This window comes from Emericellopsis atlantica (assembly GCF_019669845.1).
Source record: "Emericellopsis atlantica unplaced genomic scaffold F5Z01scaffold_10, whole genome shotgun sequence".
NCBI lineage: Eukaryota > Fungi > Ascomycota > Sordariomycetes > Hypocreales > Bionectriaceae > Emericellopsis > Emericellopsis atlantica.
The window spans coordinates 519,054-542,923 of record NW_025764712.1 but is presented as its reverse complement, the minus strand read 5'-3'; the positions used below and the strand labels follow the sequence as shown (position 1 = coordinate 542,923).

At 56.2% G+C, this 23,870-nt stretch overlaps 8 protein-coding genes across 8 annotated transcripts; 2 read left to right on the top strand and 6 right to left on the bottom strand.

Annotated features, from left to right (window-relative positions):
• Positions 1-20: 20 nt before the first annotated feature.
• F5Z01DRAFT_50939 (uncharacterized protein) lies at positions 21-1,884 on the bottom strand. The gene is made up of 3 exons (XM_046260335.1): positions 1,202-1,884; positions 910-1,155; positions 21-860 (listed from the first exon to the last, which is right to left on the bottom strand). The coding sequence occupies exons 1-3, from the start codon at positions 1,479-1,481 to the stop codon at positions 49-51; spliced, it is 1,338 nt and encodes a 445-aa protein (XP_046119296.1). The 5' UTR covers positions 1,482-1,884; the 3' UTR covers positions 21-48.
• On the bottom strand, positions 1,885-4,456 carry F5Z01DRAFT_50938 (putative ribosome biogenesis GTPase Lsg1). Its single transcript, XM_046260333.1, has 3 exons — positions 3,341-4,456; positions 2,313-3,291; positions 1,885-2,252 (listed from the first exon to the last, which is right to left on the bottom strand). The coding sequence occupies exons 1-2, from the start codon at positions 4,317-4,319 to the stop codon at positions 2,348-2,350; spliced, it is 1,923 nt and encodes a 640-aa protein (XP_046119295.1). The 5' UTR covers positions 4,320-4,456; the 3' UTR covers positions 1,885-2,252; positions 2,313-2,347.
• A 186-nt stretch (positions 4,457-4,642) lies between these two features.
• Positions 4,643-6,290, top strand: F5Z01DRAFT_749551 (Low temperature viability protein). The gene is made up of 2 exons (XM_046267000.1): positions 4,643-4,744; positions 4,799-6,290. Exons 1-2 carry the CDS (start codon positions 4,725-4,727, stop codon positions 6,042-6,044), a joined length of 1,266 nt encoding a protein of 421 aa, XP_046119294.1. The 5' UTR covers positions 4,643-4,724; the 3' UTR covers positions 6,045-6,290.
• Positions 6,291-10,740, top strand: F5Z01DRAFT_652930 (SAC3/GANP/Nin1/mts3/eIF-3 p25 family-domain-containing protein). Its single transcript, XM_046263317.1, has 2 exons — positions 6,291-8,487; positions 8,628-10,740. Exons 1-2 carry the CDS (start codon positions 6,561-6,563, stop codon positions 10,580-10,582), a joined length of 3,882 nt encoding a protein of 1,293 aa, XP_046119293.1. The 5' UTR covers positions 6,291-6,560; the 3' UTR covers positions 10,583-10,740.
• A 275-nt stretch (positions 10,741-11,015) lies between these two features.
• On the bottom strand, positions 11,016-13,815 carry F5Z01DRAFT_620612 (putative glycosyltransferase family 2 protein; the record flags this gene model as incomplete). The annotated part of the gene is made up of 2 exons (XM_046261149.1): positions 11,016-13,562; positions 13,651-13,815. 2 exons carry the CDS (start codon positions 13,813-13,815, stop codon positions 11,016-11,018), a joined length of 2,712 nt encoding a protein of 903 aa, XP_046119292.1.
• Positions 13,816-13,906: 91 nt separating this feature from the next.
• F5Z01DRAFT_50780 (uncharacterized protein) lies at positions 13,907-15,218 on the bottom strand. Its single transcript, XM_046260322.1, has 2 exons — positions 14,921-15,218; positions 13,907-14,697 (listed from the first exon to the last, which is right to left on the bottom strand). The coding sequence occupies exons 1-2, from the start codon at positions 15,062-15,064 to the stop codon at positions 14,230-14,232; spliced, it is 612 nt and encodes a 203-aa protein (XP_046119291.1). The 5' UTR covers positions 15,065-15,218; the 3' UTR covers positions 13,907-14,229.
• A 2,691-nt stretch (positions 15,219-17,909) lies between these two features.
• On the bottom strand, positions 17,910-20,786 carry F5Z01DRAFT_50741 (beta-1, 3-glucan binding protein). The gene is made up of 5 exons (XM_046260320.1): positions 20,460-20,786; positions 19,357-19,676; positions 18,739-19,282; positions 18,344-18,680; positions 17,910-18,277 (listed from the first exon to the last, which is right to left on the bottom strand). Exons 1-5 carry the CDS (start codon positions 20,590-20,592, stop codon positions 18,106-18,108), a joined length of 1,506 nt encoding a protein of 501 aa, XP_046119290.1. The 5' UTR covers positions 20,593-20,786; the 3' UTR covers positions 17,910-18,105.
• Positions 20,787-20,981: 195 nt separating this feature from the next.
• Positions 20,982-23,768, bottom strand: F5Z01DRAFT_620354 (GAS2 domain-containing protein; the record flags this gene model as incomplete). The annotated part of the gene is made up of 2 exons (XM_046261134.1): positions 20,982-21,077; positions 21,168-23,768. The coding sequence occupies 2 exons, from the start codon at positions 23,766-23,768 to the stop codon at positions 20,982-20,984; spliced, it is 2,697 nt and encodes an 898-aa protein (XP_046119289.1).
• Between the last annotated feature and the right edge of the window lie 102 nt (positions 23,769-23,870).

The window sequence follows — 23,870 nt, the reverse complement described above, 5'->3', positions numbered from 1 at the left end:
AAGTGTTGCATCATTCTCTAGAATCTGGGGGTTTCTATCTGTTGCTGTCTAACGACGCCCACTTGGTGGTGGAGGAAACGATGTCTGGATGTTGGTCATCGACGTCGGCGAGCCATTAGTAGCCGGCGATTCTTTCTTTCTCCCCATGTCTCTCCCTGTTCTTCCTGCTTCTGACTGATCCCACACGGTCTGGTTCTGCTGGGGCGACAAGCTGCTCTGTTCCGTGAACGATGCGTGGCGTGGGCTAGGAAACCCCTGATAGGGAGACCGCTCGGTCGTGGTGATGGCCAATCCAGGGGCCCCCGACATGCCATACTCCGCAGGTACGTATGGCCTGTAGCTGGAGCTCAATAGGGGCGCGTTGGACCGGATCGAAGTGGTGGACGTTGGTGTCGTGTACTCACCAAGCCTTGGAGATGCTGCTGCCTTGGCGGGCATGGCGGGCGTGGTCGTGACAATGCTCGTCAACCTCTTCTCTGGCGGATTGGATCCCAAGGCGGCTGACGGGGACACGTATGATTTCTCTCCCACACCAGGAGGGAAGTCTGCCGTCAGGGGCGTGACGTGTGTCTGGCATCTGAATTCCAAGGGCGAAACACGCCGAATCCTCTTCTTGTTGCGGCGTCTTCGGATTTGCATATACACACATCCTGCTATGAGAAGTAGGAGAATGACACCACCAATGGCGATACCTGCGATGATGGGCGTTGAGAGTACAGGGCCAGTCGACGTGTCGGCAGACGACGTTGTCGAGGGGTCTGTGATGAGGACGGTATTCGTGGTGAAGATGGTCTCGTTGAGTCCGACAATTGTCCCTGATAGAGGCTTCTGCTCACATCCGGCTTGAATGGCCGCCAGGACTACACGAATTAACAAGGTTTCTAAGGCGACAGGCAGGAGTAACCATACAATTTGCCAAATAGGGGTTGAAAGAGTGGACGCAGGTGACACAGTCATCCATGTAGCTCGACAGAACAACGCTGTGGTTGACATCGCAGTAGTCGTACGCTTCAGAGTATGCCGGCTCGAGAAGGCCGTCGCTCAGTGCTTTGTTGAGAGCACCACACGATTCCTTGGTGGCGCAAGGACCGGCCTCAACGTCTGTAGCGTTGAAGTCGCCAAGGACACAGTAGTCGACAGCGAACCTCAGATTGTCTGGGCAGTGTTAGCTCGTGTTCCGGAAGGCGATTGTCACACTTACAGAAGAACCATTGCTGATCGCTCTCAAGGCCATGCTCGAACCCACTGTCCTGCAGGCAGTTCAAGCATCTCTGGAACTTTTGGCCTTTTGCTTCCGAAATGAAATCCTTCACGTCGCATACAATATCATCTGGCGTCGTGTTTGAAGATTCGGGATCGGAGTCATCAAGATCTGGATCGTCAAGACAGACCGACGAGCAAGGAGATCCTGGTGTGACCTGTAAGGCGGCCGTGATGTGGATCAGGGCCAACAATACGGCCAATGCATTAATGATCGCCATGGCGTCTCGAATTAATATTTAATGAATGAATAAATGTCACAAGACCAGCTTGTGTTGAAATTAAAAGCGTAGTAGTGAAAGTGGTCAGAGTCGTAGCGACGGAACAGGCACTCAATGCCCAACGTAGAGAAGCAGAGATGAAGAAAATAGAGATAGAGAACAGATTCACAAACTTACTTCCTTCCGTACCACCAGCGCGCAAACAGACGGTATACATATCCCCATCACATCGCGAACCCCACGATGTGGACGATGCCGATGCGCGCGATGGCACGTCCAAACGCCATGGTCTAACCCAGAAAGTCACCATCACATCGCTGACCGCAACATGCACCATCACGAGGGCTGCTCTTGAGCGGTTGTAAAGAACATTGTTTGGCCAATTGTCGTGTGCCCCGGCCAATGAGAGTTGCGAGGCGCGCTGTCGGGCAGATGGGCGCTTAAAAACATGTTCGATCTGGACGCACATTGGGCGAGCGCTTAGGAGCTGAGTGTTGACCAGAAGCAGCAGGGCTGGGTCAAATCTAAGAGCAAATCTATTAGCGAGTACATGCTGTGGCCACTTACGACTGATCATCGCCGAGGTATCGACTACCAAAGTCGTTCGAAGATGGGGGCCACTCTTGCGGCTCCTTCACGCCAGTTCGCGGGTGCAGCGTCGAAGTAATGACACTAATGAGATGTGATGAGCCTAATGGTTTGTTGACAGAACTGCCGGTGCGTTCACCATGTCGCAGCATGGGAGAAAGTTGTCGACATGCATGTCTAGCTCTGAGGATTGTGATGATAGCGTCAATTGGTGGAGACTTGCAGCGCGGGATGCCATGATACCTTGAAATTCATATCTTTTCGATTCGTCACGATGCCTAATCCTCATCCGAGTCCTGCGCCTTCTTCTTCCCCTTCTTCGATTTCGCGCCGCCCTTGTAGTGCTTCTTTCCCGACACGACCTGCACGTCCTTTGGGTCTATCCCATTCTCCAGCGCGACGAGCGTCCGCGCCTTGCGTCCGGATATCGGCTTCTCGCGCCCTTGCTCGGTGTACTTGTGGTTGAACGGCATGGTCATCTTGCCCCCTGAGCTTGATGCGCCAAAGAAGCCCTTGTCGAGCTGCTTGGACTTGGGTCCGGCTGGGAGGGCCACAAACTCCGAGATCATGGACTCGGTGTCCGCGCCGCCGTCCTTGGCCTCGTTGAGTGACATGTCGTCTGTGGCGGAGACCAGAGCCGCCCGTCGCTTCTCGGGAAGGTGGAGTTCGTCGTACAACTCGCGGTTGAACCACTTGGCGTCCTCGATATCGGGCGGTGGTTCAACGTACAACAGCTTGCCATTCACGTAGTCCTTCAGAACATAACGTGCGGCGCGAGATTCGTCAGGCTGACCGAGACCTTGCGTTTGGTAGCCACGTGCTGAGGCGTAGGCACGCAGCAACTCGCTGGCAGTGGGTGTGCCGCTACCGCCCTCCTCAAGGGCACGCGTCTTGATGCGGATACCGTATACAGCCTCCAAGAAGCTCTTGGGAATGCGCTGGGTGACCAGGCCGCAAGGCCCGGCGAACTCTCGCATCTGATCAATGGGCAGGATACCATTGCAGACCAGGTCGGCCTTGGTCGTGGCAAAGTTGGGAAAGACGAGACCAGGGCAATCGCACAGGATGACGCGCTCGCTAAGGTGGATGGTCTGGAAGTGCTTCGTCTTACCGGGCGTGGCAGAGACGGACACCTTCTTGGCGCCGATGAGGGCGTTGATGGTGGATGATTTACCGACGTTGGGGTAACCGATGAGACCGACTTGAAGTTTGTGGTCGCCTTCTGGACAAAAGTTAGACAACATTCATGTAGGCCATAAGGATGGACTTGCCGGCATTAGTAGGCGAGTGGCGCAGGAAGATGCCTTCCAACTCTTCAATGGTCAGGATCTTTGTGTCCTCCTCGTCGAGGGGCACCGCTGGTACGATCCCGTCGTCATTTTCATCCCCAAGACTCACGCCCTCGGACACAGCTTGCTGCGCTGGGCGCTTGGAGGACGATGCCTCTGGCTCGTCGTCACTGTCACCCTCCTCGTTGGCCTCGGTCGCTAGACGAGCGGAGAAGAATTTGAAGGCAATCTTTGCCTCCTTCAAGTGAGAAGCCCAAGCCTTGCGTTGCTTTTGGGTCAACATGTCGGATTTGTTGATAAGAAGCAAGTTCTCCTTTTTCGGGTCAACGTCCTTGACGTAGTTCTCCAAGTCCGCAGAGCGGAAGAGTAGGGGGTTCCTGGCGTCGACGATCTGTACCACCAGGTCGGAGCGCTCGATGACTCGCCATAGCTGTCTCCAGACCTCGATGTTTCGTTCGAACGGCGTCATCAAAAGATCATTGTTTTCCTGCAGCTCTGCAAGCCCCCGCCTCCAGCTCAGGAAGCTGTCTCTTTCTTTGCGATCCAACTGCTCTGGTGTGGTGTTGGAATCCCATTTCGGCCTCCTTGGTACCGTCAGTCTGGCCTTGTGTTGCTTGTGCTTTCCCAGAACGACCCTCTCCTCATGGGCCGACAACAAGTACGGGTTCTTCTGGTCTGTGTGGATGATCTTGACATTGTCCATCTTCTCCGCTGTGAAGTCGGTACCGGCCAACTCCGCTGTGGAAAGGAACTCGTCCAGGGCGCCTTGCTGGGTGACTGAGCGCATCTTGACCCACGAAGCATCTTCCTTCTCATTGATCAGGTACTCCTCACCCGTCTGGTGGTTTGTACGGGTGACTGCCGATGCCTTCTTGCGATCGCCGCCTTTGCCCTTGCCAAAGCGATCATTCATCAGGGAGTTTCCCAACCCCACCTTGTTCTTCGACTTTGCCAGAACCATGGTGGCGATGTAGTCTGTTCTGTGGTATAGAAAGAAGTATAAAGGAGCCGGAGAATTCAGGCTCGTTGCTCAGATGTCTGAGATGGAGATGAGAAGATGGGAAAGGTGTGAGCTCGCGATGGGTGACTCGACTTTGGCCTTGGCTGAATAATGGGCGTGATGGAGGGGCAAATCTCATTTTGATTATTCACACTGTGTTTAGCGCCGGAAGAAAGCCTCTAAGCACAGTGTAGCGATAGACGATAACGGTGTAGACCCTTAGGGAATTTTTCTGCCCCGCCAACTTTTTCTGTCTGTGCCTTGGGCCTTGATGTCACATTCGCCCAACCGCCCCAGCCCTGTCTCGAGGTTTCAAAGATCCTCGATTTCCTTGACACCTCAGATCAGAAAGACAAGCTACTCAAGATGCCTAAAGGCAAGTGGATGTAAGTGCGAGTACTTCGGACATGATGGAATAATTCGCATTGACTTCTTGCTAGCGACAAGCGCACGGCGCAACACTTCACCCTCGTCCATCGACCACAAAATGACCCTCTCATTCACGACGATGAGGCTCCCTCCATGGTGCTGAACCCGACGCAGAAGCAACCTGGATCATCGAAGAAGGGAAAGCAGCTCGATGACCTCGCCTCTGAGTTCGGTTCCGAGGCTGCGGACATTCGCGCCAATGAGGGCGAGGCGGCGAACTACGGCATCTACTACGACGACAGCGAGTATGACTACATGCAGCACATGCGCGACCTCAACGCTGGTTCAGGAGGCGACGTGGTATTTGTCGAAGCGAAGTCCACCGGCAACCTGAACAAGGGCAAACAAAAGCAGTCGCTTGCCGATGCGCTCAAAGACATGGATCTCGAAGGGGGCTCGCAAGTTGACGTGGATGAGGAAATGCTACCATCCAAGAACTTGACGAGGTTGACATACGAAGCACAACAGGACGTCCCGGACTCAATAAAGGGCTTCCAACCCGACATGGACCCCAGGTTACGAGAGGCGCTTGAGGCACTGGAGGACGAGGCCTATGTTGATGAGGATGACGACGACGTCTTCAAGCAGTTGACAAAGGATGGCGAGGAACTTGAGGACTACGAATTCGACGACTATGAAGACGATGGCTACGAGTCTGACGATACTGCCAGACCCAATAAGGAGTACAACGACGACGCGCCACAGTTGGTGCCAACGCAAGGCGAGCAGCCTGAGGAGGGACCCTCGCAAGACTGGCTGGAGGACTTTAAGCAATTCAAGAAGGAACAGAAGACTGGGCGCGTGCTTCCGCCAGGTGCACCCTCAGAGCTCCAGTCGGCCTGGACCACGACTACCAACGGGGGCAAACGCAAGAAGCGCAAGGGCGCACTGACCGACGCGTCAAGCTACTCCATGACTTCGTCCTCCATGGTGCGAACGGACCAGATGACACTGCTGGATGCGCGGTTTGACAAGATCGACGAAGCGTACAATGAGGACATGGACGACATGGCGTCTGTATCGCAGGCGTCAGGCATGTCGACGGTAGACGGGCCTACGAGAGGTGATTTTGACAACATCTTGGACGATTTCCTCGGCAATTACACAAGGCCGTCAAAGAGGACGAACAAGAAGACAAAGGCGCAGACTGGCTTGGAGCAGTTGGAGGAGATCAGGCAAGGTCTCGGACCAGCGCGCTTTCGCAGTCTGGGGAAACCGATCACAGGGCCCAAGTCGAAACCTAGCCCTTTTAGTTAGACTGGACAAAATTTAATGAATCAACGATGACTGCAAAATTGGATGGCTGGGAGTGCTGTCACTGTCCCAACAGACCCTGTTCATCGGCCTGGTATCACTAGCGACATGGAACGATGGTGATTGGTGACACCTCAAAAGAATAAGACTGAAACGATAGCGGCCGATATCTATAAACGACCTCATGATTCGAATTTTCAATTGAAGTCTCGGTGCATTGACTCTGGCAGTGTCCGCAGTCGCAGAGTCGCAACAAAGAGGAGCGTCACGTGACCTGTGACGACAATGCAATTACTTCCGCAGATCAACAGCCTGAGTCCCGACCAAGCTCCGTTTCGCGTGAGCACACCGACCACCTCCCCTTCGACACGTTCACACTTGTGCATCGGCTTTGTTCTCTTTGTCTACAAGCGCTTTCTATTTCAAAATCTCTTCCAATGCGCTGACATATAATCGGATGCATGTAACGACTGTTGCATGGCGAACATCCATCTCTAGTCGATTCTGCACGACGCGAACATGGCGACGTTTAACCCGTTCGCAGCAAATAACACGACTAAACCCAGCACAACCAACAATCCTTTTGCTCCCGCGACGACTGTGAATCCTTTCGCGCCGGCTACCAGCAATCATGTACCGAACGGGCCTTTCTCGAGAGGCGCGACGCCCAACGGTGATGTGAGCGATTCCGGCCTTGCCAGCAGCCAAGGCAAGGACAAGCAAAATGGGACAGCAAGCATCCAGAATAATGTCACCAACGGATCGGGTTCTGCCTCGCCACAAGTTGCGCGCCCATTCGCAGCTGGGAAAGCCCTCGGTACGCAAAAGCAGCCCAAGCCTTCAGCACCGGAGGTCGACTCGAGTAGCGAAGACACCGACGGCCAGCCGTCACAAACCCAAGAGATACCAAACACAACCGATCCGTATGCGCGGCGCGTATACGAGCAGTTGCGCAAAGACAACATTCGACCTCCAAAATGGCCCTCGAAACAATACCATACTCTGTACAACAAAAAGATGGAACACTTCCGAAATCAGTACGAAGCGTACCGTCAAAAAGTGCGCGAATCACTCATCAAAGCCGGTCTTCTCGATGATCCGAACAAACGAAGAGCACTCAAGGATGCGATCGATTTTAGGGGCATTGCGGAAGACATGTGCCCAGAATGGGAGAAAATCACCCGTATCTTTGAAGGTGATGTCGTCAAGTCGGAGAAGAATGAGGTGTCAGACATACCCGAGACTTCGAAGATGGTGAAAAAGATTGCACGCTCGGCTGCCGGGCAAGATGCGCCGCTTCCCATGGATGTGCGCTCGATCCCAGCACTCCAGAGAACACTCGACTATCTGGTGGGCGACTTGCTTGACGACGAGGACAACCTTGCCAATGTGCATGGCTTCCTATGGGACAGGACGAGAGCGATTCGACGAGACTACACCTTCTTCTCGCGACTGGAACCGGAAGAGATCAAATCGCAAGTTGCAGTATTTGAGAACATTGCGCGGTTCCACGTCACTTCTCTGCACCTTCTTTCACGGAAAGACGTGGACGCGGAAGGGTTCGTGGAGCACCAGGAGACGGAGCAGCTCGCGCGGACCTTGCTTAGTCTGAGAGATCTGTACGACGACTGCAACCAGCAAGGCATCGAATGCCCTAACGAGGCCGAATTCCGGGCATACTACCTGCTCTTCCATGGACGAGACCCCGACGTCATTGAGACCTTGCAAAGATCATGGCGACCAGAGCTGTGGAAGAATTCAGAGGAGATCCAGATTGCAGTCTCGCTCGTCGAGGCGCTGCAAAACACGCAAGACTTCCAGGGCCCTATCGTCAAGACAATACCAAACTCAACTGATCCAGCTCTGGCACCTGCCCCAGCAGCGTCCGCCTCGTATCTGACGTACTTTCGGATCCTAGAGGACCCGTCTGTCTCGTTCACCATGGCCTGCTTCGCCGAGTGCCACTTCCCGGTGCTGCGCCGTTCAATCGTCAATTCTCTGGTGAGAGCCCTGGCTCGACCCAAGGTAACTAGCAAAGACCTCACCGCGGCTGGACTCAACAAGTTCCTTCGGTTCGACACTGCAGCAGAAGCCGTCGACTTTGTGGACCTCGCAGGGTTGCAAGTCGAGGTGGACGACAGCATCATCGAGGACGTCAGCGATGGCAGCAACCAGCGGCTGCTGCTAGAGCATCGACAGGAACTCGATTGGCCGTCCAAGCTACCCCATCAATCTTCCGAGAAGCTCGTCGGCAGGAAGCGAGGCTCAAAAACGCTCGTCGAAGTCATCCGGGAAACTGTCTACGAGAGTGGACAGTCGGCGACGACAGCCACGCCATCACCAGCACCGACACAAATGGCACGCCCGGCTGTGACAAAAACACTGTCCCCTCCCAGCCATCAGGCACCGCCCGTGCCAAATGCGCTGTCCAGCAACAGTGTCTCAGGTAAGAAAACACGGAGCAGGGCCTACAGGTTCCCATTTGGTTACCGATGCGATGGGCTTCTTAGCTCTTTACACACACTCGTGCCGTGATACCACGAAAAGACCGAACCAAATCATTTACACTAATCTTCACTCGTATAGACAATGCCAGCCCAGGGCTCCAGACGAGTCCATTTGGAGTTCACTCGACGCAAGCACCACAGACGGCACACAACCCATTTGCAGCAGCTGCAAGCACCAGCAAGGACGCACCAAAGTTTCCTTTTGGGTCAGGAGCACAATCCACTTCGGTATCAGCCCCTCAGCTCGGAGGTGCTTCATCGCCAGCGTCAGTATTGAATCAGCCGGCAGCCGCGCCGAGCACATTTGACGGAATGTCCAGTGCCGGCAAGGCAACCGACCAAAAGGCTCCCACACCAGGCCTCTTTTCGGAACCAACGAACAAGCCAGCCGAAGCTCCTACACAGAACATGGACTCCCCAAAGCCGAGCCCTTTTAGTATGAGTAAACCGCAACAACCGGAGGCCATCCCGAAAAGCGGTTCCCCCCAAACCTCAAACCCCTTTGCTGGTCTCAAACCAGCTCCTGTATTCAGCTTCGGGCAACCACCAAACCCAACAGGCACTCCAGCGTCAACAGCGTCAACGACACCACCAGGTAGTCCGAAACGGGACTCCAGCCACGGGCAGTCCTCTGACAAAGGGCAGGCTGCCGCCAACGAGCCTCTACCTGCAACTCAAGCGAGTCAAAATGCACCTGCAGCGGCCGCCGTCGCCAGTCAATCAAATCCTTTCAAGCAGCCGGCCGCCAGGACAACAACGCAATTAGGAGCGCTCGCTCCCCAATCTGAGCGGACACCTCAGGCTCCAACGACCCCAAAGGAAATCATGGATGCTTTCTCTAGGTGGTTCGTCCTTGGCGATACCGGCATCATGGACCAATTCACAGAGTACATCATCGGCGAGATTGTCGGAGAAGCTTACAACCAGTGGATGACAGAAGAGACAGAGAGGATCCGGAAAGAGGAGGAGGATGCTATCAACGCGGAAGTGGAGGCGTTTAAGATCAGGAATCTGCGGATCAAGTACTTTTATAGATGGAAGAAGAATGCGCGGGCGAAGCGTATGGCAACATTGCGCCGGCAACAGCGGGAAGAGCTTCGAAGATACAAGGAGCAACAGGCGGAGGAGCGAAAAGAGGCGGAGCGGCAGCAACGAAGAGAGGAAAGGAAGGCAAAACTAGCCAAGGCGGATCGTGCCTCCGAGATGGCGGAAATTGCGCTGAGAGGGAGGATGAAGAGGAAGAGCAACGCTGAGCAAGCCTTACTCGACACTGGCGTTCTCTCTGGCGTGACAGACGAGCACCGATCCGCCAAGAGGATTGCACGAGGGGAACATGTGGTGGAGGACGGCAGCCGGCCCGCCAGCAGGGCCTCCTCCTTGGCCTCATCTACAGCGTCGACATCGTCCAGGTACAAGGGCAAAGCCAGGCAACTCTATGAGAGGTTTGCTGGGAAAGCCAAGGAGGGCTTCTACAGTTCTATGCCTTCATTCCGCAGCACTGTCAGCCCCAAGCCGAACAAGAGCATTAGCAATGCTTCCGAACGCTGGAAACTCAAAGCCATGGGTATCGTGCAGATGCCCGACGGGACCGCACTTCCGGAGAGGATGGCCGATGCTGTTTTCAGTGGACAAACGCCATATCCGACGGCACGGCAACGGGCGTCGTCCCACAGCACCCTGGACCGCCGCTCCCTTCATGGTGCGATGAGCCCGCCACCTCGTCCCCAGCGGAACACATCCCTGTCTCGGTCTATTGGCGCCGGCAGCCCTCCTACAACGAACAAGCGCAAGCGGAACGGCGAAGATGACGAGGTCGAGATCACGGACGACGGTGACTCTGCCGGCAGCGAGAATCCACACAAACGCGTGCTGAGCGAAAGCGAACAAGTGATCAACGACCTCCGTGCTATGCGCAAGGAGCTCGACGAAGACACGGCTTGGCTCCGAACGGAAAGAATACGATGGGAGAGCGAGTCGAGGAGCAGAGCGAGTACGCCATGGGGAGCAGAAAGACACGGGGAATCTGGCATATAACTGGGCGTTTGCGGGTATTTGTTTACACATGGTAGAGGCTTGTCCCGTTGATACCCTCTGCATATTGGGGATGTACCACAAAACATCCATCCAGGTTGAAATGTAAGAGCGCATAATGCTCATTGTACATATACACGATTGTTTCTCTCAAGGACACACAGTGATGATGCAGTCTTTTTGTGCGATTGCTATCGACAGTTGTTATTATTATGTATGTGTTTTGTCCACATGTCTAGGTGGACGTATGCCCGTTGCTGTATCCAATCAATAGGAAATTAAGTATCCAGTAATACCCAGGACCCAAACCCCGAACCAAGGCGAAAGCCGTTCTATAGCCCAAACTGAAAAGAAGAAAAGGAAAAGATCATAAGCATTCGTCAAAAGAAGACTCTCGGGAGCGAGACATGAGGAGATGTAGAATGGTGACTTCCTTCTAGTAGTTGTACACCATCAAGCTGGGGTTCAACACGAGCGGCACCAGGGCGTGGAAGCTCACGTTCATGGCGAGGGGCACGATGGCGGTGAAGTCGGTAATGGCCCAGTCCGGGGGCGCAAAGGCGCCGAGGTAGACCATGCCGCCGACGATGAGGACGAGGACGAGGTACATCCACTTAAAGGTGTTGAAGATGCGAGGCATCTCCTGGAAGAAGTTGGACTCCTCCTTCTCCTTGGAGGTGGCGCCCCACTGCATGTCGATGTGGAAGAGGTGGCAGAGCAGGGCGGTGGTGACGTGGTAGGCGATGCCGCCGAAGAAGCAGGTCAGCATGGGCGTCCACTTGAAGTTCTCAAAGAGGGAGCCCAGCAGAGACTTTTCGCCGGTGCGGTAGCGGAGGAAGGCGAGGGCGACGTGGCCGAGGAGGTTGAAGACGACGACGAGCGAGAGGAAGACGTTCCACGAGGTCATGTAGCAGGAGCTCAGGTCGTCGCGGAACCAGCCGACGAGGAAGTAGTTGAGGATGGAGAGCAGGAGGGCGGAGCCGAGGGCAAAGTAGGAGCACATGTAGGCCAGGATGGAGAACTTGGAGGACCAGATAATGTTGGAGCCGAGGAAGGTGTAGAAGAGGGGCGTAAAGGGGCCCTTGAAGATCCAGCGGTGGAAGGGGTGGAAGATCATCTCGCTGACGCCGTAGGCGTACTTTTGCCAGCGGGCAATCTCGTCGTAAATGGTCAGCGAGACGCCCTCCTTGAACTCCTCGCCGTGGTAGGTGGCGACGCGGACGATGGAGCCCTTAATCTGCAGACGGAGGGCCATGTCGAAATCCTCGGACACGTGGCTCTCGGACCAGTAGCAGGTGTAATCGTTGTCGCTGGGGATACCAACGTCCTGGACAGCCTGCCACCTCAGGAAGGCGTTGTGGCCGACGAACGGGGCGACCTCGCCCGAGCCGATGGAGAAGCGAATAGAGGTATAGACCAGGTTGGTGAAGAAGGTGATGCCGTTCTCAAAGTAGTCGTACGCGACCTGCATGACGCCAGTGTTGTGCTGGACAATGGCGACCTCGGGGGACAGGAACATCTCGGCCGCTCCGTAGAGCAGGCAGTCCACGGGGACACGGGTGTCCGAGTCAATAATGAGGATGAGCTCGCCGACGCGGATGTTGCCCTCGGCCCACGCAAGGGGGTTCTCCTCAAGGACGCGGGCCAGCGCGAGCTGGTACATGTCTTCCTCCTCGGTCTCGAAGATCATGTCGTCCTCGCCGTTGGCCATGCGGGAGTCGATCATATCCTGGAGGTGGGCTTCGACCTTTTGCGAGATGTTGAGGGCAAAGTTCATGTTGGATGCCTTCTTGAACTTGCCGGCACGCTCAAAACCCTCTTCGCCGTTGTGCTTTGGACGCGCGACCCAGCCAATGTTGTTATCGTGGTAAAAGTCGCGGCGCTGCTGGCACTCCTCCTCGGTCAGGCCGGCCCGAAGACCGTCGTCGTTGACGAAGATGTTGGCGGTTCCACCATGGGACTCGTAGTAGGAAATGGCCGCCTGAAGAGACTTGACGGTGGGCATGATGACGGACTCCATGCCCTCCTTGTAGACGGGGAGTTGGATGGTGATCTTGGGCGGGGTGAACCCATCGGCGAAAGCGCGGCGCAGGCATGGCTTGTAGCAGGAGTAGAAGCGCGAGTTGGTGGTCGTGCCGCCAATGGGACCGATGATCTGGAAGATGTTGCTGAAGATGACCTGGAAGAAGAAGAGACTGATGCACATGAGGATGGGGACGGGCGCCAGCAGTGCCAGACGCGTGTAGTCGCCGTCTAGGAGAGTCTCACTGATGAGCTTGCCAGGGTACACACCCATGAGCAAGCACATGCCGAGACAGAGCGAGAGCCCAACGAAGAAGGCAGATGTGCGGATCACCGGTCGGGCGAGCGACTCGGCGCGGTCGTATGAAGGGTCCTTGTCCAGGAAATCCTCCTTGTCCTCCATGATGCTCATCGCCGGACCCTTCTCCAGACCAGGGGTCGCAGCACCAAAGTTGGTGCTGGACATGGCGGACGACATGATCGAGGGGGTGCGCGTGGCGGGCAGCGTGGGCGCCTGAAGAATATTAAACGGCAGTCTTGCCTCTCCCCATACCAGAGACAATAGACGCTCCTCCACCCGGGTCGCTTGGGGAATGATGTTCTGCAGATCATCCTGCCACACCAAGATCAAGCGCTCTTGACGGCAGATGCAAGCGTACTGAAATTTCTTGACGGTGGAAGGCTGCGCCAACGTCAGGGATTCAATGATCTGAAGCTGCGAGCCGTCCTTGAAGCGGAGCTCGGTCTGGCCCGGTGTGAGTGAGTTGAGGATGCCTTCGAGCATGGACGGCCTCATTGTGAGCGCCACCACGAGGTTGAGGCGGATGACGGCGCCTTGAAGAACATGGTGGACCTCGGCAGGGGCTGTGACATAGCTTCCTCGCGTCCTTCGCAGCAAGACGCCCACGCAGTCTTCTACGCTGCGCTCGCCACCCACAACCCAACCACTCGCTTGCATGCGCTTGTAGAGGTAGCCGATCATCTACCCGCCCTTGAGTCAGCACAGATACTAGAAGGAGGGCCAATTGGGCTCTGTGCGCATCACGTACGGTCTGGAAGCGAAAGTCATCATCGTATGTGATGCTCAAAGGGGTCAATCCGCCTGTCCTTGGCTCGTGCGAGACATCTGAGACGGAGATGGCTGCTGACGACAGGGCGCGAGGTGGTCGCGTGGGCGGACCCTGAAGCGAGGGTGAGGGCGAGTGGTCGAACATGGTTTGTTGTGTGAGCGAGTGTCGTGGTAGGTGAAGGGTTGGTTTCGGGAGAGATGCTCTCACGAGAGCGAACGTTGGCTCGAGGCCCAGAAAGAAGGTAGGAAACGATGGGTGAGTTGACTGAAACACCAAGAGCTAAGATTAAAAAGATATCTTGCGCAATGATGGCCCGGCAAAGAGACGAGGCAAGGAAGAGGATATGCCTGTGAGAAGGGGACCTAAAGGAAAGAAACAGAATGTGCTGTGGAAGTGGGTGATTCTAAAGAAGCTGCAGGTCCTATAGTCTAGGCAGACGGGCCAGTGCTGGACAACGACCAGGGCTTCAAGGCTGAGAAGCCGAGACCAACAATACGACGGCGTCAGGTTGCGAACGTGTTTTCAGTGCACAGCAACGGTAGGGCCCATCACTTGGGACTAGACCTTGACGTGACAGGTGGATATGACCGGGCTGAGAAGGCCCCAGCACTGCTCGGATCTAGGCGCAGTCAACCTAGCATCTCGTAGTCTTGGGTGTGCCATGGGTGATGATCCGGCAGCAGAGGCCGAGCTTTGCATGGGCGGCCGATAGGGCCAAATCTCGAGCATGGGAAAGTGGCCAGGGGTCATGATGTGCGCCCAGGGGTACGACGGAGCTGAGGGTGGGCATGATGCCCCCATGCTGGTCTGTTCACACAACGGTGCGAGCGGGAAGACTCGACAGGGATGAGGCAGCAGCGCGTATACTGCGCACGAAAGCCAAGGAGCGAGATGTCTAGCCTCAGCGCCTAGTCTAGAGTATTCACAATAGACTGGCTTGGCTACCCAGCCAGAGATGCGAATGCCCGAATGCTGTCCTCCACACTTTGCACAAAGGGACCGTTTGGTCAACGTCGGATAGGGGGTCTGCGAAGGAATCGGTTAGCCAGCGTGGGGAGCAGAGACCACAACACACAGCCAGAGACTAATTAGCACGACCTGAAAGACGAAAACAAAGAAAAAGCACGCGCCAAGCCCATGACAAGCCAGGGTCAGGACGACGTAGTGCAGCAACGGTGAGGTTCAGGCTCAGGTCGGGTCAGGGGAGGGGAGGGGTGTCCGGGGGCCAGTCTTGAGGATATGTACAGACCCTCGCTGAGCTACCTATCTGGTGGCCCATCCTGGGTATAGCGTCCGATGCGCGCGGATAGGAGATCTGGCCTGTCGTATTTATTGTGTGCCAGCCTATCGCAAAGCTCGGAGCAAGGGCCCGGTCGGGACGCAGACGATGCATGCTGTACTACTGCATGTGTGAGGTCTTGGGTGCTCGTGATAGGGAAATCCAGCGCAACGGGACCTCAAAAGACAACGAGGCTGGCGGAGAGCTGCGTTTCTTCTGTGCTCGGTTCGCCCCTCTCTTTTTCTCGCCCACGTAGACTAGTCTTCGGATGTACGCAGTGTCTTTGCTAGGTACTCCCAGGCACAGAGCGCTTCGAAACGTTAGGGCAGGCTTGGCCCTTGGGACCGGCGTCTTTGTAGTTGTGGATTGCCCGTTGTCAGCGCTGCACCAGGATTGGGTACGAAATAAAGAACAAAGGCTTTTTAATGGTTCAAGCCACGTTGTGCGCGGGTAAGGTCTCCACGATGATCCGAGCATGGATAAGACGCCCCCTGACTTGTAGAGTGTAGACTCGGAACTTGTCGAAGAATTGTCCGGGAGGGTGGGCGAAGTGAGGGCCCTGAGGCAGTGAGGGGTGTGGACGGGCCCAGCCCACTCTCGGTAGACGCATCCATGCCCCTGTCCATCATGCATCCAAGTGTATTAATTACAGCCCGCAGGCTGCTTGTCAATACGACGTTTGATTCCGTGGTCAACATGAATGTTGATTCGGGAGATAGATAACGCGGTCTGCAGCCTGCAGTCTGCATCAAGCAATATCTAGGCAGCATATCAGCTCTTGCCAGACCCCGTCGCGGCGCAGCCAGCTGAGAATCTTCTTGGGCTGAGGGGCCGTCGAAGCGAGAGGTTTTGATAGAGTAAGTTAGGCAGGCCCGACAACAATCTAGGCCATGGGTGTGATGGGGGATCGATCCAGTCCGGGTCGGGCGCGATAGTTTCGCGGTGGCTTCAGGCTGGCCGGACAAGCGCGTCTCAGGAAGAGAAGAAGCAGCATTGCCGGTGGGAAGAGTGCTGAAGGCGTGCTTAGTTCGTGGGCTAACTATAGCCTGGTAGGCTAGTACCTTGACTTAGTCAGGTACCAGATCGCCGAGGCAAGAGCTGCCAGAGTTTTCCAGGGACTCCAGGTCGGTCCGGCTGAAACTCCGGTCTGCGCTCCACCACCGCCAGCACAGTTGAGGCTTCCCTAACCATGCCGCATCAGGTCTAGCGTCAGAGGCGGTGCGCATCTTCGCCTATTGTGCGTGTGGTCAACAACCGTCAGCTTCATTCCAGTCCTCGCGATTCACAAAAACCCTCTATTATGCTAGACAGCGGCTCTCGTCGTCTCCATCTTGCGCCCTACGTACGTACCAACAAGCTCCATTTCCAACAACGGACGCACGACTGGACCTCGCTGCCATGTGTGACCGCCACGTTGTGATCGGCCGCCTGGCGAGCAACTATACGGTCCACATTCCAGTGAAATCCAGCTACCTGGCTCGGTTATTGATTGTTTGATTGATTGATTCATTCATTCATCCATTCATCCATTGATTCATCTAGAAGTCTGGGGCCGCCAATATTGTTCCAGATTTTCTTTCCAGATCTACAATTTGTCGCTAGCCATGACGTTGGTCACGATCATGTCCGTCTAGGGGTCCAACGCCAGCCTCCTCCCACCCAGCGCCAATGACAGCAAAATGTCTCGCTTGTCGCTTCGTAATACATCTGCATGCGCGCGCATGTATGCAGCAGCCACCGCCTGCCGCCCGTATCTTGATAGCCTTTTTTTTTTTCTTCTGCTTGTCTTTCTTTTTCAGCCTGCCTCTCCTCCTGCTCTGTCTGCGTCTGCGTCTCTTTTGGGCCTCAATTCATTGCCAGCTGATGCGGCTGGACGGACCCATACAATGATGCCTGCAATCACCTCTCACCGGGGTGGATATCACATCCGTCCAGCAGTGAACCTCACAAATTCAATGGGCAGAGATGCCAAGGCACCATTCGTATGCGTCTGTTTGCCGTGCCGCTCGTGGCCTGTCGCTGTTATCGCCCAGACGGCCAGCCAGGGCTCAGCCACGACTACGAGAACATGATGCACGCAGCAGCCCGAGTCCTTTCGAATCGTCCATGGCAATCGTCGCCAACAATTCGGCATCGAACTGTACAACAAAGCCATGATATTCCCCAATAGACACACTACAGGTTCCACAAAGAAACATCAACCCTCTCGAAGCTTGCCAAGTGGTACAAATCTCCCGTAGGGTCCCCGCTTGTCTGGGCTGAAAGGCTGGCGGCTGGCCTGGCCGAACCTGTGCGACTCGCGCATAGTTCGGTCAGTCAATAGCTCAGCTTGTCAAATTGTCCGTCTTCAAATGTAGCCTAGTTGGTAAACGTAGTTGGGGTGCCCCCGCCCTTCCACAAGCCTTAGACTATAGTGCCCAACAAGTTGCTCTTTGTTCCTGGCGCTTGTCTGTGCACGATAGAATCAGGTGGCAGCCACTTTGAGTTGAGGCGTTCATTCCCCTTGGCCTTGTCAGCCAGGATAGCCTGACTCGCCATTGACATCTGCGGAAAGAAAATTTAACTTTGGTAGTCGATTGCTCACAATCTCACCCTGGCCCTTGCAAGTTGTGTCCCTCTCTGGACTGGTGTGACCAGCGCCCAGGTCCACAAGTCGAGCAAAGGACGCCATGTCACCTCGTACTATGAGTCCATGACTACATAAGTATACACAAGCCGCTTGGCGCGTGTACGTACAGGTACAGAACCCTGCAGTGACGGGCTGTAGCATTTGCTGGTCATGACACGACGTGGACGTGCATGCGTGCTCGCAGGTTGCTATTTCGGTCTTCTTCGGCCACCTGCATGGGAGGGACACATATCATCTCGCAGGACAACTTATCTCGCAGGGCATAATTGCCAATATCCACATGCACCAGATCCTATCGCCATGTACAGAACAATTTATTGCTGCTTCTCTTGCAGGCGAGCTGAAATCAAAGTGCTTGGTATTATCATTTGTGCACGTTTCGTGCATTCAATGTCTGATTAGCAGTTGTTGTAGTATCTATCCCCATTCAAGGCCCAATGTGTGATCCCAACTGTAATTCCGTGCCCCAGAACGCCAAACCATTGATAAAATATAGGAGATTATTAGTCGTAGAACGAGCACTGCATCAAAGTTCCTGCGCGCCACACGCACCCTCCTGCCACATCCTCACCTTGCGGACCGTCATGCCGCGCTTGTCGCCCTCGCCCCAGGTCGGCAGCCACTCGTCCGCCGCGTTCCAGAACGACCACTGCGCATTGGTCGCGTCGTCGATCCACGGCTTCCCACCTACATTGTCACTGTGCGTTTGCACCGTCAGTAGCCGTAGCCATACTCGGAGGATGTACAGAGGGAGGGAAACTTACAGGAACCAGCCGTTGCGCGAGCCGACGGCCACGTTCATGATCAGGTAGAAGCTCTGGTCAAACGGTGCGTTTCCGGACGTGCTCTCGCTCTGCGCCCACGGGTTGGCCAGCAGCGTCTGGTTCTCGGCCATCTTGCTGAAGCCGCCCAGGTCGTAGAGCGGCCTGCTCTCCTTGAAGCCGATGAAGAGGATCTGGTGCACGCGCGAGTCAATGTAGAAGTAGATGTAGTTCTCGGTCCACTGCATGCCAAACGTGTGAAAGTCGTCCGAGTAGTCGCCGCGGCGAATCTGCTTGGCGTTGGTCGTGCGCCAGTAGGCGTCTGTGTTGTGGGTGGGACCTACATGTCGTGAATTGGTCAGCATGAGCTTCAAAAGCACAAGATAGTACAAACATACCCCAGTGCAGCGTGCCGTAGTAGTGGTTGCGGCCGCCCTCGTCGTAGCCACGGCCGTTGCCACGCGACTCCATAATGTCAATCTCACCACTCCGGGGCCACTGCCCGTAGACGCTGTCCTCGGGCATCATCCAGATGGCGGGCCAGATCCAGTCGCCCTTGGGCAGCTTGGCCTCGACCTCGACGCGTCCGTAGCGGATGCTCTTCTTGCCCTTGGTGGACAGGCGCGCGGAGCGGACGGGGGGGATCATGTCGCCCTCGTCCGGGTCGGAGCGGATGCGGCAGGAACTGTTGCGCTGAGACGTGCACGACCCGTCCTTGAGAAGGTCCAGCGTGTAGTTGGCGTACATCTGGTCCGTCGTGATCTTGGTCGTCTCGTTGGTCAGGGTCGGCACAATGTGAAGACCCTGGTCGTCGACGTATGTGTTCTCCGGGTCAACGGTCGTCCAGTCAAAGGACCCCGTGCCGAACCCGTCGAGCTGCACCTCGTGTGACCAGATGTCGAGGTCTAACTTTTGAAAGTCATCTTCATAGATGAGGCAGTACTGGTTCTGTCAGCCTCGACTCATGGGAAGCATCAGAGCAGATATTCAAGATGGGAGTGAAATAGAAGACATACCTCGCCCTGCCGGAAAGGCCACACGGTCAAAAAGGCAATGGCACCCGCGCCACCCAGTCCCAGCAACATGAAGACACCGACGATCCAGTTGTTCCATCGCGTCTTCTTCAGCGCCGGGTCACCGAGCCATGGCTTCTCGTACTCGCCACGCAGCCGGTAGCTCTTGAACTTGTGCTTGGCATCTGGGAAATAGCCATCTGCCGCTGTCGTCGTGCCCATGACGCCGCCTGACGTGCCCGATGAGCGCTGCGACTTGCGCGTGGGACGCTGGATGGGCGTGGCTACGTCGCCAGCCTCAGACATGTTGCGCTGCTGCTGTTCTGCGTCTGTTTAGCCTTTGTGACGGCGCAGTGTGCTGCGAGGACAAGGAGTTTTTTGGTGAATGAGAGGATGAAGATGGACTTGGACTGAGAGTAAACGAAGATAGAGGAGAAAGAGGTTCAGTTGCCAAGCATGAAAATCAAAAACGCACGGATGGTCGAGGGCTGAAGCTCATCCAGGCCCCAGTACGTATCCGTACTATCTGATCGGTGAGGTAGCGTTCAGGGTCCAGTCCTCTTGCATCCACGCGGACGGTCCATTCAGCAGATCTCGAATTGGTCGGCACCCGGCGAGCCCGCCCATTCACTGTAGGCGGAATCACGCAACGATAATTAGAACGGCGTGCGTCCACGTCAACCAGCGCGGAGCGAGGGTCGAGCGGCGAGCCCGTGTCCTGCAGGCCAAGCATCGTGGCTGCTGCTGCTGCTGCCCACAATCCGACCGGGCCAGGCGGCAATCTGCGTCTCGCCAGCCAGAAAGAACGAAAACGCTCGCCCAGTGAATTATCGGTGTCAGTGGTGAGACTGAAGCTCAATCACGCCGGTGCGTTTGTTTGCTTGGAGGGCTGAACTATCGATGGGGACAGACGCTAAGGTAAGGAAGGGGGGGCGTGCCGGTCAGGGGTAGAGATCTGACGGACAACGTTAGATCAACGCCCCCCTGGCTGCAGCCCGTCTTCCCCCTGGCTGCAGCCCGTCCTCCCCCCTGGCGAGCATCGCCTCTTTTTCAAGGTCCCCTGCAAGCGGCACTTGGGCAGAAAGTTCAAAGAAATTCAGACTTGCCTGCAGTGCTGTCACCGCCAGATCCATTCTGGCATTGCTTCGTGTTCGTAGGGTGACACAGCAGGCTGGCTGCCTCCCGCGCGCTGCTGTCCACCTGCTCACTCCACCTCTGATACCTCCCGTGGGTGCACATGGGACTGGCAGCTGGACGAGATCTCGGGTGTGGCTATCTGTGATCACCACCTTGATGCACCAGATCCGAGCCGAGTGAGACATTGGGCCAGACACACCGGTGACCTCAGCTGGTAGGCCAACAACGGCATGAGGCTGGTCACGATAACGCAGGCATATAGACACTGTGCCGTATATACCGGGCGCAAATAAGGAAGAAAGAAATGGGTATTCACAATGACTGTCCTGGCGCATTCCATGCGTCCTGCCGTGTTGCTCCCCGCCCGTCCTGTCCTGATAATGTATGTATGTCCATCGCGCCTCGCTCAGCTGCTTCCCAACCCAATGATGAAAGCACGCGCTATAGATGATGATAACCATTGATGACGGTGGAGGGCATACATGACACCCTCACTTCTTGGACCCTTGGCTTTGCTGACCCTGGCCCGGACCCTGGCTTTGCCGGAAAAGCCTCTTCGTCCCACCCACCCTACCCAGCTCGCCAAACTTGCTCTTGTTGTAATCCTCGACCGCCTGCGACGGTTGTTGAGGTGGGGGTTGTTGTTGCGGTTGGGGAGGCGCGTGGTGATGAAGCACCTGGTGGTGCGGCTTCGACCCGGCTATCTTTCGCTCGCCGCTTGCGAGTCGGACCTTTTCCTTGACGCTCTCCACCCATGCTTTGTTCTCCTCGCTCATCTCAACCTTTCTGCCCGTCGGCCCAGCCAACCCTAGGAAGGAGCTGTCATCCTCGACCCAGCTGAGACGGGAGGACGATCTCGAACGCGTGGAGCGGTCCTCGGACGATGGCGCCGGCAGCGGGCCCGGCAGCGGCCCAGGCGTAGTAGGCCGTAGACGGGGCCTCTCGTTGCCGGCGGCGCCCATACTGCGGCGCGTCTTGCGCACAGCTAACGGCGACATGGGCGTGGCCTCGAGTGCGGACGCCGGTCTGCTAGGCGGACTTGAGCGCATCTGGAGGCCCGAACCACGGGGCGCGTCGCTGATTTCCACCTTGGCGTTGTGGTTGCCCTTGGACCGCCTGCCATGGTGACTGGCATACTCCTTCAGGTACTCGCTGAGATCCGCCCAGCCACCGCCCACGCGGACCATTACACGCTCCCCGTTCTCCCCGACACAGCGGATGAACAACTTGATGGGGGCCTCGCCTGTTGATCGTGCGAGGTGATAGACCTTGATCTCCTGCTGGCCTCGTTGCGAACGTGGACGTGCGTTCTTGGCAGGCGAGAGTGTGAACGAGGGCGTCGTCGTGCGTGATGACATGTTGGAAACGCTTGACAAGCTTCTTTTGAATAAATCCTTGGAGGGCTGCTTCCGGAGACGGGGCAGCTGTAGATCGGGTGGGTTGAGATTGGGCGGCTCCGTCGTCAGCTTGATCTTGGCGGGGATGCTGTCGATGATATCGCTAATTTGCTGCCGCAGTTGCTGGTCGCCCGAGCTCCCGCGCCGCACGCTGGGGCTCGCCGCAACATCGGAGACCATGGATTCACCAAAGTACTCTGAGAAAGAGCTGTCTTCCACGGGTGTCCGTGGGAGCGTCGCGTCGTCGTTCTCCATCAAGGACGAGTCGTCGTGGGGTACGGCCGATGACGAGCGTGCGCCCGACTTGGCCATCGGCGGCGAGCTAGGAGGACTGCCTCCCTGTTCGGGCCTGGTTCTCAGTTTCCTGGGCCTGTTGAGAGCCGGGGACGCAGAGACCTCTGGTGGCTCATCAGACAGGAAACTGCTCGAGGCGCCGTGCAGCATGGTCGAGTTCTGGGAAACATCACTCTCGCGGCGGTCGCTGTTGATGAGGGGCGGGAGGTCCATCATTTCGGAATCGTCACCGATCAAGTCTGACCCAAAATCATCATCAGGGGCATACATGTCGTCCTCCACGTTCCACTTGTGAGATCGCTGAGGAGACGCGGCAGTCTCCTCTCTGATGGGGGTAGGTATCCGAAGGCGCGGGATCTCCTCGTAGGCCCCGTCGAGTGAAGCTGACTCTGGCGCATTCGCCAGCTGCAGCTTCGGCAAGTCCTGGCGTGGCGAGCCTGGGGGCTTTAGAGTGGCTTCCGATGGAGTGGTGGAGACTGTAGAGCCGTTTGACACTTGCCGGGCGTCACGTTTTCTCTTTGATGGCTCCTCGCCGTCCTTTGTCGCGATGGGCAGGGGCAGAGCGAGAGCACCATCGCTGGACCGTGGTTGACTCCCCTTTGCCCACGCTGTCTCTGCTATTCGCCGCTCGCTTGCAGCTACCCAGTCACCGTAGCCGTGCTCCACCGCCTCCATTCGATCTAGCCAGATGTCGGGCAGAGTATCTGTGAGACCCTCTAGCCGGTCGAGCATATAGTCGAGTGTCCGGGCCGGAATCGTAACCTTCTTCTCAATAACAGATCGCATGACCTGAAAGTCGCTGCGGGACAAGGTTGGAAGCGCATCGCCATCTGACCCTGTACGGCTTGTGATGGCAGTCCACCCTGACCTGAGTGCTACCTCTGCTTCCTCGATAGCACGCAACAGTCCGGGGATGTGCCGCAACACGACGACCCGTATACTCCACACTTGCAACAAGCCCGACAGCTTCGCCAGATTTGGTAATGTTTGTAGCACGATCGCGGTAACGACCGCTGTAAGGTCTTCCATACGGTTGTATGCGGCACCCGACATTTTCCCCAACCCGAGGATTGGTGTGGCCGGTCTCGATAGCGGCATGATGTGGTTCGTCATGACGTGTCTCTTGATCTCATCCACCGCCAGCTCGTCCAGAGCCGCGTGGACTTCATCTATCCGTCGTCCATATCGCGCAACGTAGTCGCTGCGCAAGCTGCCCATGTAGACTGCATTTTTGTCTTCCTCCGGCGTTGCTGTGGCGCTCACAAACAAGCGTCGGGCTGTGCCCTCTGGTGGCTCAAACCCAGCTGAACCACCTTCGCTCGGCCACGACCATTTGCTGAGCTCCTCGACCCATTCCCACACTTTTCGGCTGGCGGCAGCTGTACGGAGGGCGAATTCCTTCTCGGCGGCAGAGGCCTCGTCCAGACATGTTCGCAAGGGTTCGACGGGGTGCGTAAGAGCGTCGAGCGCCGAAGCAGGTGTGATGTAGGCGAGTATATCGTCCGATACGCGCATCGATTGTCGAGCTGGTGTCTGCCCACCAGACGTATGACGCTGAGGGCGCAGCAACAGCGGCGAGTCTTTCATGGTGTTGCGTGCTCCGTTCACAAATTTGGGGGAGTAGAGGCGATGTCTATATCGTTCTCGAGGCCCATAGTCGTTTGGAAAGGTAAGAAAAGTTGGATTCGT